The sequence below is a fragment of the Corvus kubaryi genome, unplaced genomic scaffold, assembly GCF_017639235.1.
Source record: "Corvus kubaryi isolate FWS band 111438036 unplaced genomic scaffold, C.kubaryi_AGA036_p1.0 37312, whole genome shotgun sequence".
NCBI classification, from domain to species: domain Eukaryota; kingdom Metazoa; phylum Chordata; class Aves; order Passeriformes; family Corvidae; genus Corvus; species Corvus kubaryi.
Genome location: NW_024581098.1, coordinates 3,522,926 through 3,534,840, shown reverse-complemented (window position 1 = coordinate 3,534,840; position 11,915 = coordinate 3,522,926). Strand labels below are relative to the sequence as shown.

The 11,915-nt window shown below is 41.4% G+C and overlaps 1 protein-coding gene across 3 annotated transcripts in view; it reads right to left on the bottom strand.

The window, feature by feature from the left end:
* Nucleotides 1-1,062: 1,062 nt before the first annotated feature.
* LOC121665139 (ethanolaminephosphotransferase 1-like) overlaps nt 1,063-11,915 on the bottom strand; it is a 56,375-nt gene continuing 45,522 nt past the window's right edge. For 2 of the 3 annotated variants that reach the window (XM_042029053.1, XM_042029054.1), the window contains 4 exons: nt 10,086-10,134; nt 7,872-8,052; nt 4,797-4,979; nt 1,063-3,692 (listed from right to left, as the gene is read on the bottom strand). In XM_042029053.1, the coding sequence (XP_041884987.1) occupies nt 3,627-3,692; nt 4,797-4,979; nt 7,872-8,052; nt 10,086-10,134 (479 nt within the window). In that variant the 3' untranslated portion in view covers nt 1,063-3,626. The remainder of the gene's footprint in view (nt 3,693-4,796; nt 4,980-7,871; nt 8,053-10,085; nt 10,135-11,915) is intronic. The other variant, XM_042029055.1, reaches the window with a different exon arrangement.

The following is an 11,915-nucleotide window of genomic DNA, read 5'->3' as shown; positions in this document are numbered from 1 at the left end:
TCATTTTACATTATCCACAAATTGTCGCATGATAGAGTAGATTTTTGTCTGAATATGTGAATAACTTGACTTGCGTTTATCTTTTTACATATTTAATAAAAAAAATATGTTAAAATCTGTCTAGCTCTAGAGACTATTCAGAACATTCTAAAATAATAATTTTTCTGGATTAAATACATTTTTTTAATTCATCAGGGGCTGCATATGGGAGGAAAAAGGCAGCTGCTTTAAAAACCCAGTAGTTCATTTATCCTGTGTGTGTGGATAGCATCTCTTTCCCCAAGAGCTCAGCAACTGTATCCCCTTCTATAAATCAAAACAGAAAATGCATGTATGTATGTGCATGTAAACAGCACATTTTTGTTCATGGTAAATACTTTCAGATTTTGGAGTGCTGACTCCCATGGGTATCAGTCAGAAGCAAAACTGGCAGCAGCCAGGAGGCAAAGAGAGCACTGTAGAAAGGTACTGAAGCTCCCAGTGGGCTTCCTTGCAGTGGCCAAGTATTCAGGGATGAATCTTCAATGCAGTGCATTCAATGCAGCCACCTACATTTTAGATTAAAGCATTAGGTTTTGTTGGAAGAAAAGGGGGAAGATTCATTGTAGTTCTCACAGCTCTGTTCTTTTGTAGCAGGAGCAATGTTGCCTCGGTAGCTGCTGCTCAAGCCCAGGAGCTCTGAGCCTTGGGCCAGGAGCCTTTTCTTCTGTGTTGAAGTGACCCTGTTGTGAGCCACCAGCTTGTGCCCTGCTGCTCCAGGTATCCCTGCGCCTCTGACAGAGGAGGGGAGGATGAAGCAGGGACCAGAGGAGCCTATTTTCCAACCCACGCGTTCAAACCTGGGAGAGCAGCTCTTGTTTAGTTGCTTTTAGTAAGACCAGGAGGAAGGCATGTCCTTGGGTTAGTGCAAATGCTCTAAAGCATAAACAAAATTTACATATTTTCCAGTTCAGATAGTTGAAAACTTTCTGCCATAATGTTGTGACCACAAAAATCTGTTGTTAGACTGTTAGGTCACCTACATACGTGACTTTGCAAAATAAATCTGTGACCATACAGCCATATGAACAAAGCATTTTTATTCCTAATCATGGAACCAGTTGCCATCCACGATGGCTAATAATTCAGTATATACACTGTGCAGTACATGATCTCTTTTTATACTTGTCTTTATACAGACTTTAGTGACAAATTGCTTTGAAAAGGAAAAAGAAAGTTACTCGCCATGTTTTCATATAGAAGGTGAAAAAGCTGGCCAGAGCCGAATGTCCTCTGAAAGTGATACTTGATTTCTTGTTAGAAAGGTACAAGTGCAGGCAGGTTGTGGTAGTTCAAATTTTCTAATTCCATTTAATGAATATTTCAAAATACTCCATTCCAGTGCATCAAATTGCACTGCTTCTGTGACCCTTATTTCCAGCTGTTTCCTAAATAAGTGCAAGACAGATGGAAAAAGGAAGCCTGTTCACAGAGTTTCTCCAGTATAACCACATTCAGTTTGGAGTTATTTTTGTTTATTGTATCCTAATTCTTTCCTCACCAGAATTTCCTCGATACTTGTGAGGGACAGGTGAAATACAAACTGCCTTTAATAAAGCAGGTGAGACTGTTGTGGCAGTGTATCAGGTATTGGATGTAATATTTAACTTCAACAAACATTGCTGGGTCCATGCAACAACACCAAACTCGTCGCTCCCCTTCAAACACAGTCAGAACTGCCTTTTTTGGCAAACCTCATCAAATAAAGAGCCTTCAGACTTACTCCAGGGGAGTCCTTGGGCAGTTAGGGAGTGCCTCTGTGGAGACCCCATGCTCTCTGGGCATCACACAGGGCAAGGGCATGGCTGCCACACCAGTGGGGAGGAAGGCTGGCAGATGCCTCTTGTAGCTGGACCGCAGTGGTGCCCAAGGGCATCCTCCCTTCCCTGCTGGGCTCTTGGCAAAACCTCTGACCCAGCATTACAGGATGACCTGACCCCTCTGCCTAACTCAGACCTGAAGCTGCTTGAACTGTGACTCATCTGATGTTCATTTGGGGGTGGGACCCTCAATGCGCTCGTTTGGTAGGTGGAACATGGATGCTTTCAAACCTGAAGGAACTTTCTGAGTCAGAGTGGTATTTCTGCTTTGTGAAAAGGGGAAGCTGATGTGCAGGTTTGTCCCCTGGTGTCTGTGCTTAGGGCTGCCTGGGGAAATCAGCCCTGCTGCTGTTGTGGTAGAGCAACTGCTGTAACAGGCAGTACCAGCTTATGCTGAAGCTGTTCATACAACTTGCCAGTGCTCAGCTGGAAATATTAATAGAAGCTACTGATGTAAGGGTAAGTTGACTGGGGGGGAAAATGATCAGGCTAGTGCTAAACCCAGAGAAATGGTCCAAGAACTGAAAAAGAGGAACTTCAGGCTCAGCTCAGCAGCTCAAAAACTGCACTTCCACCTGGCTTCTGGCAAGCAAGATGGTTAAGTAGTTAATAAACATGCCAGGCTGTCAGTCACATCTCTCTGTGCTTACCTTGGGGAAGTGGACAGATTGTTTAATTAGTGCTTTGAGGCCACAAAGGCCCTCTGGCTAGGGCAGCATATGAAAAGAGATGAAACTCAAATTCTTACTCTCTCGTCCAAGGCACACAGAAAACCTACGTGTATTATAGATGAAGGGAGCAGTTTGCATCTGCATGCAAACATGCAATGTTTAAAAAAAAATTTTTCTTGTTTCTTTTTCCTGTGACATTTTCTAAAACCACAAAAATTTGCTTCAAGCACACAGGCAAATAATGACTTGCTTAGCATTTCACAGTGGTAGATGATGTCGGACTGAAATTAGTTTTGCAGAGAAATATGCGAATCTTCAAAGGTTTGCTGGCCAAATTTATTTTCAGCTGTTTACCTTTGTAGGCTATATTGTTTGTTGCTACTGAAATATAAACAATATGCTTGTTACTGCCTAGAAAATAAATAGAAGGGCCAGCTGCTGCTGTATAGAGCCTGCATTTCTGACAGGTCAGCTGAGACTCATCTTAATGCTGAGAATGGGGAAAAAACTGTACATTTCAAAAACGCTTTACTGCACCCATAGCTTTCTGAGCTCATTCTCTTGTCTTCACACATTCATATGAGGTGGGGAAAAGACTCAATGTGCATAAGCCTTTCAGGAGGTTGTGTGGAAGAAATGAGTTGTGAGAAAATAAATATGGCAAATGAAGCAGGCACAGATGTCTGAGTGGGAAGGATGTACAGGGAGGGTTTGCAGTGCTGGGGTCCCACTGGTGACTAGGCTGGGAAAAACCAGTGCTGATTATAAACCACCAAGGATCTCATGTAACCCGGCATGGACTTACCCAGGACTTTGGACACAGTGGTAAGGAGGAGGAAGACAAAAGAGAGGCGAGTAACACAGCTGGTAAAAAGAATAAATATCACCAAACAGAACAACCTCGTAAACTCTGCTGGACAGGCATCTGCCTCTGAGATGAAGCATCTTGCTGCATAGCTCATTGTCGCAGTGGTTCAGATAGCTGTACTATTCTATTCTTTGGTTATTTTAATCAGATTCATTCCAACTATTTATCACATCAGAAGATCTGCAAATCTCCATGTTATGAGTTACAGCCTGATGGTAGTGCAGGTGTTCACTCTTGGACGCGTTTCTTCAGGGAAAAGATGTAAATGTTCAAGTGCTCACTCAGCTGCCTACCCTGAAGAGAAATCGCAGAGATTAGCAACCTATTTTATATGTGCTTCACAATTCACTGCCTCCTCTCCCAGTAAGAGGAGGGAGGACCCAACCACTGTCCTCACATACTTGGGGATCTGTGAGTACACAGGGACCTGTAAGTATTCAGAGAGCTGTTTTCCTTACATTCCCCTTGCAACACACTGCTGGGAAGCTAAACAGCTACAGACCAGATTCCCAGGTGACATCAGCTGTGATGGAGCTGGGCCCCTCAGTCAATATTGAGTTTTGACCAGGTATTTCCATTCTGACCCCCACCAACAGGCCCATATTGATGCTGGGGTAGATTCTACTATGACACCAATGTCTGCTGACCAAAGGCTGCTTTCAAAGAAAAATCCTTACATGCCATTGATGTGGCTTAAATAAAAGAATGCTGACCAGCTCCCTCTGAAATGAGATCTTTGCCATGCAAGGCATTTTATCTAAAAGCTAACACATTAAAACAGTTGCTAAAGCATCATTTGACAATTTTAAAAAGTGGGCATCAACAAAGTAAAACTTAAGCAGTAGTTCAGATGACAATGACAAGACTGAGATCTAGCAGACACAAAAATGTGCTGGTAAGAGTGAATGAACTGGAAAGCTGTTCATGTCTCCAGCTTGAGAGATGCTAGCAGAGGGCCAAGAAAAAATTGGGACAGCTATTTTGCCTGCAGATTCAAAGCAAAGTTGACCTTATTTTATTCTTTCTATTTATGTCACTTTGCATTTTACCTTCCTATTTTTTCAGTCAAGTGACCTTAGGAAGAAAAAGGCAAAAAAAAAAAAAAGAGTGGTAGGAGCATTCATGCTGCATGGCTTGACTGCTATGTAAAACCAGTCCATAAATATTCTGATTCTGATGGGTTTAAAGCCAAAACCAGTTGGCTACATTGCAATAACTCAAGTCACTGAACTTGCTGCACATGCAAAAGGCATTGCCTGCAATAAACTGGCTTATTTTTGTTTATCTTTAGACTAAATAAAACAACACACAGGATTTAAAAAAAAACCCCAAAACATAAACATTCAGACTCCCAGACAACACCCCAACCAGAAACTGTTTTCAGAGCCCTTTGCTCACCACGCAGACCCCGTAGTGCACGTGGGCAGCCGTGACCAGGGCGGCGAACACGCCGAGAAGCACTTCTTCCATCCAGCCCAGCAGGCCGGAGATGGCTGCGTACACCAGCAGCGCCAGCGGGAACAGGAACCAGTGGAGCAGCTCCGGCCGGGTGCTGCTCATCTGGCACACGATCACCTTGCACTGTCGGAGCAAAAGGGGCCACGTCAGGAGCTCTGGGCCAGCCCCGAGGGTCTAAGGAAAGGTACTTCCATCCTCTTTGCAGGTTGCTTCGGGTGAGGGGGAAACGTGGCTACAGTGCAACTGGGGCTTGTTTCTGGTGAGAAGGCTGCTCTAGGTACACACCTTTCTGCCTCACTGGGTCCTGGAGGAAGTTAGGACAATTGAAAATACACCCTTTTCTGGAGACAGTGCTTTGACACACTTGGTAAGTGGAAGCACATCTTCACAAAAGAGGAATTTGTTTGCCACCTTACGTTTTCACAGAGGCTCATGAAGTTGTGATCCCAAATCAAATGTGCCACCACTGAATCACTGGGAGAGCATGCTGGCGTGGCAGAAATATCTTCTGGTTCATTGTACGGAATGGAGGGAAGACAATATATGACATTTTCACATCCTGTTTTTCTTTTCTAGCACTCCTTTATGTACTAAAACCCTAATTTATTGGCTCAATCATGGCAGTGGGCTCCCTGGAGATGTAGCTGGGGGCCCAGAGAAAGGGATCCCACTCAGAATGGCAGAAAAAATGAATATATGGTACATGGTTTAACTGAAGGCAATTAGCTTAATTCTACTGAGTTCTGGAAACATAATGAGACGAACTCACTTGAAATTCCATATTTTAAAAGCAATTAAGCATGCCAAAGTGTTTTGTCTGGTTTAGGCTCCTTAAGAAATGTGTCTCATGTACACCATGCCCATTACCAAAAAAAAAAAAAATTTAGGCACATCTGAAATATTTTATTGATTTAAGTTTCACTCAAAATTGAAATGTGGTTAAAAATAGATTTTATGTATCCTGAAAACAGTAGAAGAATGAATAACTCATTCCCTGTGCAGTGCCTGAAATCTTAGGACAGCAGCAGTAGGAGTCCGACCATAGGAACAAAATACTGGCTTTACTGCCTGTGCTGTGGAAGCTGAAGAATGCAAAAGTAAACCATGAAAAAATAATTAACTTTGAATAATGGAAGAAGTAAGCCTTTGTACCTAATGTTAATATTTTCACTTACATTCTCAGTATTGATTGTGAACTTTTTAAATAACACTGGTTTTATGAGCCTTTTGGGAATCAAAGAGGGGTATCAGAAATTGCTAAAGCAATCTATATTCTATAATTTTTCTGGCTACATAATTGAACCTGTCCAGAGGTTGGATTTCACATTGTTTTAAACCATTATTATTCTTATATATTTGTGTGACCAAATACATGGTCAAAGGCATGAGAAGTTCCAGATACTGGAACCGGAATGGCAGGTAGAGAAACATGGTCTGCAGTTTGTGCTCTACAGAACAGGTAATGGAAACCCAGTGTGTCAGGCTATCACGGAGAAGAAAAGTATTGCCGTGACAAGCCTTCCTCTGATGCTGAAGGAAACGTGTCTAAGGGACCAGAAGAGGTGAAAGGAAATGCAGCCTTGATTTGCAACTTCAGAACGTTACAAATTCCAGCTAACACCCATACATTTTTAATGCTTGCTTTTAAAATGTTAAACATTTCAGCTAACATGCATACATTTTTAATTCACACGAGCCTCCAATGCGGCAGTGTATGTTTTGGGAAAAGAAAAAGCCTGAAGAATACGTATTGCACTCAGTGTCTGATAAACTGCAGCCTGTAAAGAAATTTCTGGTTTGCCTTACTATTTTCCTTCTGCAAGCATCCTGCCACAATCACTCTTGGTAGGTTAAGATGCAGTTGTATTTCCCATTTTGGAATCTCCACTATTCTCTTAAAAAAAGGGGTAGAATAGGTACTGAATAATGCATACAATAAAACTTACACATCTGAAAATAACCTCATTTTTGTGAGATTAAGTCCTTAAGATGGAACTGTTTGTGACCCTCAGAAATGTACATTTATGGGATACATCTAACAAACATCTCAGTTACAATTTTTTTCCCATTCCTGAATTCAGATTTCTAAAGAGGTTATGCTTTGTCTTTTAAAACCCCACATTTTTGAAGATCTCTCTCATAGTGCAAGGCACTTCAAGACTTTCACTTTTTAAATTGGATGTAGCACTGCTCAGTGACAGTATTTTAGATGGTGTTGGAGACTGTTTTCCTAAGATGACACCAGTCACTATCCTCTAGGGTATTTTAGCTTAAATGGAAGAACACCTTTCTGCTTGGCTGCTCTCCTGGCTTCCCCCAGAGGAGAAAGCCCTGGGTTACCTGCAGGGCTCAGCACCACTGTCTGGCTGCCCATGCTAGAGCTGCACAGAGGTTTATGTTATCCCTTGGGAATTAAAGGGGGGAAACTGTTCACCATGATGTGGTACAGGAGAAACTGATCTGTGAGCAGAGAGCCATCATGAGGCCCCTGCAGCTCTTCACATCCTTCCCTAAAACACACTGCCAGTGGTACACCCTTATTCTAAATGGTGAAGGGAAAATGTAGGATCAGCTGAACTGCAGGATACAGGAATGCATGTACCACACTAATGGGCACAAGAGCAAGGAAAAGCTACAGCTCCTCTACTCTTGCTAGTAAATCTGTGCCAGTGTTGACCTTTCTTTTACTTTGACAAGTCCCCAGTTCTGCCTGTGTGTTGGGGAGTATCTGTTACATTTCTGGAAGTAAGGCATCCCTAGGGTTTCATAAACCCTCAGAAAACAAACCAGAACCCTCACAGAAGTGTTATGCTGTGGCAGAGTAGGTATTTCAGTACTGTAAGTGTCCCGAGTCCAGGCACGTGTTGCGGTGTATTTTTATGAGACAGGGTGTAACACAGAGGTAGAAGAGCTGTGTGACTGCTGATTTTAGCTACATTTTCTGCTCCCTTCTTCTTATTCACAGAAAAGTAGAAAGCTATCTCTAAATAATAGCACCACCTCACATATACTTACAATAACATTTGAGAAAGCAACCCCAACCATCCATAAAAACAGCCTGGGTTGTTTTGCTAATATGTTGCTTGGAGATAAAACCACCCAGACTGTAAGAAGAACAAACAGCAGCAGAGGTGACACAAGAGGTAGCAGTCCTTCATACAGAGAGTCATTCTTCAGTGTTTTCTTTAAATGTGCTCTGGAAATAAATACAATAATTTTGTGGAGAAAGGAAGTTTATCCATTCTATTTCTACACAGTAACTTCAGACTCTAGACTAAACTCAGCCCAAGAATTCATCTTGCAACACAACTACCTGTGCAAATGTGCTAGATACCAGACATTTTACAAGAAATTGTAGTATACCCAAGTAACATTTATTTCTGGGGTTAAATTATACTGTGTTATTCACGTAGCTCCTCATCAGCTTCACTTGCTCACCATTGTCTAGCAATGGACCACTAATCTCACACAAAGTGAGCTGCAGTACTCTCAAATATGCAGACATGCTGTGAATTCAAAATACATGGCTTTAGGGGATGAAGCTTCTAACCTGAGAAATAGAATTGTTTCAATCAATACTGCACATTTTCAGCAGCAGCAGTCAAGCACATGGCTGGCAGGTACTGCTGCTGTTTAAGTCTAGAGGTGATGCTGCTTGACAATCCTGTACATTAGCATTTATGCACTTTAGTCCAAGTACAGCCTAAAGGGGAGGCATTTTGGCTAATCAGACTACAGAAAATTAATGATGCATTGTGTTTTTTGGATATTTTAAGCTGTCTTTTAAAGGTAGTAAATGACTGCATTTTCTGTCAGCTAGGGAAATGGTAACTCTAAGTTCACTGCCACTAAACCATTCCTTCATACCACTAGTTCAGAAGAGCAATTCTGTGTTTGAAATGTACTGGGAAATGTCCTGTTTTAAGTCTTTGAAAATATGTATTTATAGAAACAGCTAGACAAAAATCCAAGAAATAGCTTTCTAATGCCAGAAGGAATAATCTACTCCTAAAATAACAACTGAGAACAAGCATCATGATGAAGAAGAGAGGAGATGACTGGAAAATCCCTCATCACTTAAGAGCTTGTGTGTGCATCCTTCAAGCAAACCTGACTGGTAGTTTAAAATTTTTGTGCTCTTCTCTTCAGAGGAATGATAAACCCACCAGAAAGCTTGAGAGGAACTGTCAAGTGATGACTTGAAAAGGAAAACAATAAAAAAACTCCTGACAGGAAAGGAATGAAACCAAAGCCTCAGTGTTCATTGGGGTAAATGCTGCTACTGCCCGTGGCTGACATGCACAAGGTGCTTCCCTCCTCCTCTCAGTGGTCCCTGAACCAGAGTGCCTTGCACAGCTGGTTCCCAGCCCCAGAGCCCAGCCTTTCTGTAGGTCCTCAGCTTTTCCTGCCCCATGTCTCCTGACTCTCCACGCTTCCTGCCCCAGCCTGGGGCTGTGCATGCTTTGAGTAACTACCCTGAGTACCACCACGCAAAAAGGGCTGTGTAGGAGAGATGCAATATTGTCTTATAGTCTCTCCAAAATTTAAATGTTAATGTCAGTTTCCACTAATTCCTGAAGACAGGCAGTGACAGTCCCTCCTCCAGGACACTTAAGACCTGAGAGACCTGAAGTGACAGATGAGTCAAATGAGCTAGCAAATACTACTGGAAGGCAGGCAGCATTAATAAAAATAGGCCATTGGAGTATAAACTATCTGTGTATAAAATTCCTAGGTGCAGTAAGCCAGCTCTTAGATGTAATCACAGCTTGCCACCTGCCTAGCTTTTATCTGATGGCAATTATCTACAGACTTCATACAGAGGAAAGTTTTACAGAAGGACCAGGAAGACAATTAACTACTTCACAGAGTACAGGATGGTCAGCTACAGAATTCTACCCAGCACAGGCAGAAGTTACAAATCACATTTGATTGCAAATAAAATACAGTGATTTTTACCACAGAACCTTTATCAGTTTACTGTGCAGGACCACTGTGAGACAGCCAGGAGAGTACCAAGTGAAAGGAAGAGAGTTGTAAACATGGAAAAGAAACAAGTCAGATTCTGAAAACTCACCAGAAAAACCTTTTACTACAGTATCAGGACAGCATCTGGATGAAAGAAGCCAGCCTACTTCAAGCATTACATTTATTTGTAAATGAGGAAATTATTAAATATACAGAATTAAAGGGGAGGTGATAGAACTTATTTAATGTTAATTAACTTACCTGTAAATGTTGTATAGTGTTTGTGGAAATGATAGAAATAGACTGAAGCCTGGAAGAGAAAAATATTAATATGTAATTCGACACTGATGACCTCAGAGTTTTCTCATATGATAACAGACCTAGTGTGCTATTCTAAAAATGACTCTGTATTCCTGTACTCATTACAGGATATGAAATTAGTTTGGAGGCTTTAGGCAATAATAAAACTGTCCTTTTTTTTTACAAAAGCTAGCTGCTAGAAATAGTTGCTGATACAGAATTTCTTGTGTAATGAGTGACAAGACCAGAAAGATTTTTTAAAAACTCTGAGGTAGCTAATAGATAGGATCAATTATTTTTCCTACAGGTTTCTCTGCTGGACCCAGGACAGCCCTACTTTTCATGAGCTGCTGTTTATCTAGAAAAATCCAAGTCTAACTCCAAAAGCCTTCCCATGGAATATAGAAAGACAGTAAACTTCAAGCTGGGCTATTCACTTATTACTGGGAAAATAAGTGTATAGTTCAAAATATTAAGGGTCAACTTATCAAACTTATCAGAACTATCTGTTTTGATAATACAATAGCTCAAATGAATTAATGTTCATGACATGTCCATCATTTGAACAAGTGGGGGTTTTTTACTTCTTCTGTAACACAGCTGTGATGTTTCTGGAGCTCAGCTTTAACCCACAGAGCACAAGGGTTTCGCCTTTGCTAACCCTGTGTCTCCCTGCCCTGCTGCTGACATTATCAACGCAGCTGCCAGCAGCCCCAGAGCTGCCTGAAGACCCGGTTGTACCCACTCAAACACCCACATCCAAAATATGCTGGTCCACCCAAGAGTCAAAGAAGACCTTCAGCAACAAGTGGAAGTTTTGAGATTTAAACAAAGAAAGGCACAGCATGAGTCAGCCCCAACTAGGTAAAAATGTATATGACTTTTTAAATCTATATGATTCCCTGTAGAGCTCTTTGGTTTGTATTTTTTCCACCACTTTCTGTGTATTAAGAACTTTTCCCTGGTCAATTTGCTGCTTGGAGATTGCTCTGGGTAGCACAGTTCTGCACTGCTTTTTTATTATAGGGCATGAGACTTGGGTGTGGTGCACTAAATTAATACATAATTCCTATTATATTATGAGCAAGAAAATCACTCTGATGTGCTAAACCTTCTGAGTTTGCCCTAAAACATCTCATTTAAGAAACACAGTGTGCTGCCCATACAGAAAAGTAGAAAACTTTAATCTCATTATTAGAAATATGGGGGGGGGGGTGGGAACGAATGGAGGAAAGAGCTGATTTCAGATGACTTTGTACTGGGGCTAATGTGACATAGAAGTGTCGTGAGAAATGTCAGTGTTTACCCTTCAGTCCTCATCAAGGACATACCCAAGTGTTTAGAATGCCCTGGCCACAGTGGCAACTCAAGAGAAGGAAAACTAAAAATGAAAGAATAGTGGAGATCAGGATTGTTGGAAAAGAGAAGAAGTAAAAAGGGATGCAATAGATAATCTATCCCTCCAGTCTTTCTGGTTATCTGCTAAAGAGAAGGAAACAAAGAATTGGAAAAAAAAGAAAAGCCAGCCCATAAATAATTTCAGGTATTGCATTTTTTTCATGTTATTTTTTGGGTTTGCTTTTTAAAACAATTAAGATAAAGAGCTCTGCTTCTTTACCATGGCAGAAACTCCCTATCAAACAGCTGAAGGATGTGCAATTGAAGTAATATTCCAAGTATTTTGTCAATATATTTCTAAAATTCACAGGCTTAGTGCCTTTGGAGAGATCTGTGTTTAATGTGCCCTCCAGTTAGCTGTGTTTTCTATTAGCCAGGGAGCGCTAGTTCAAT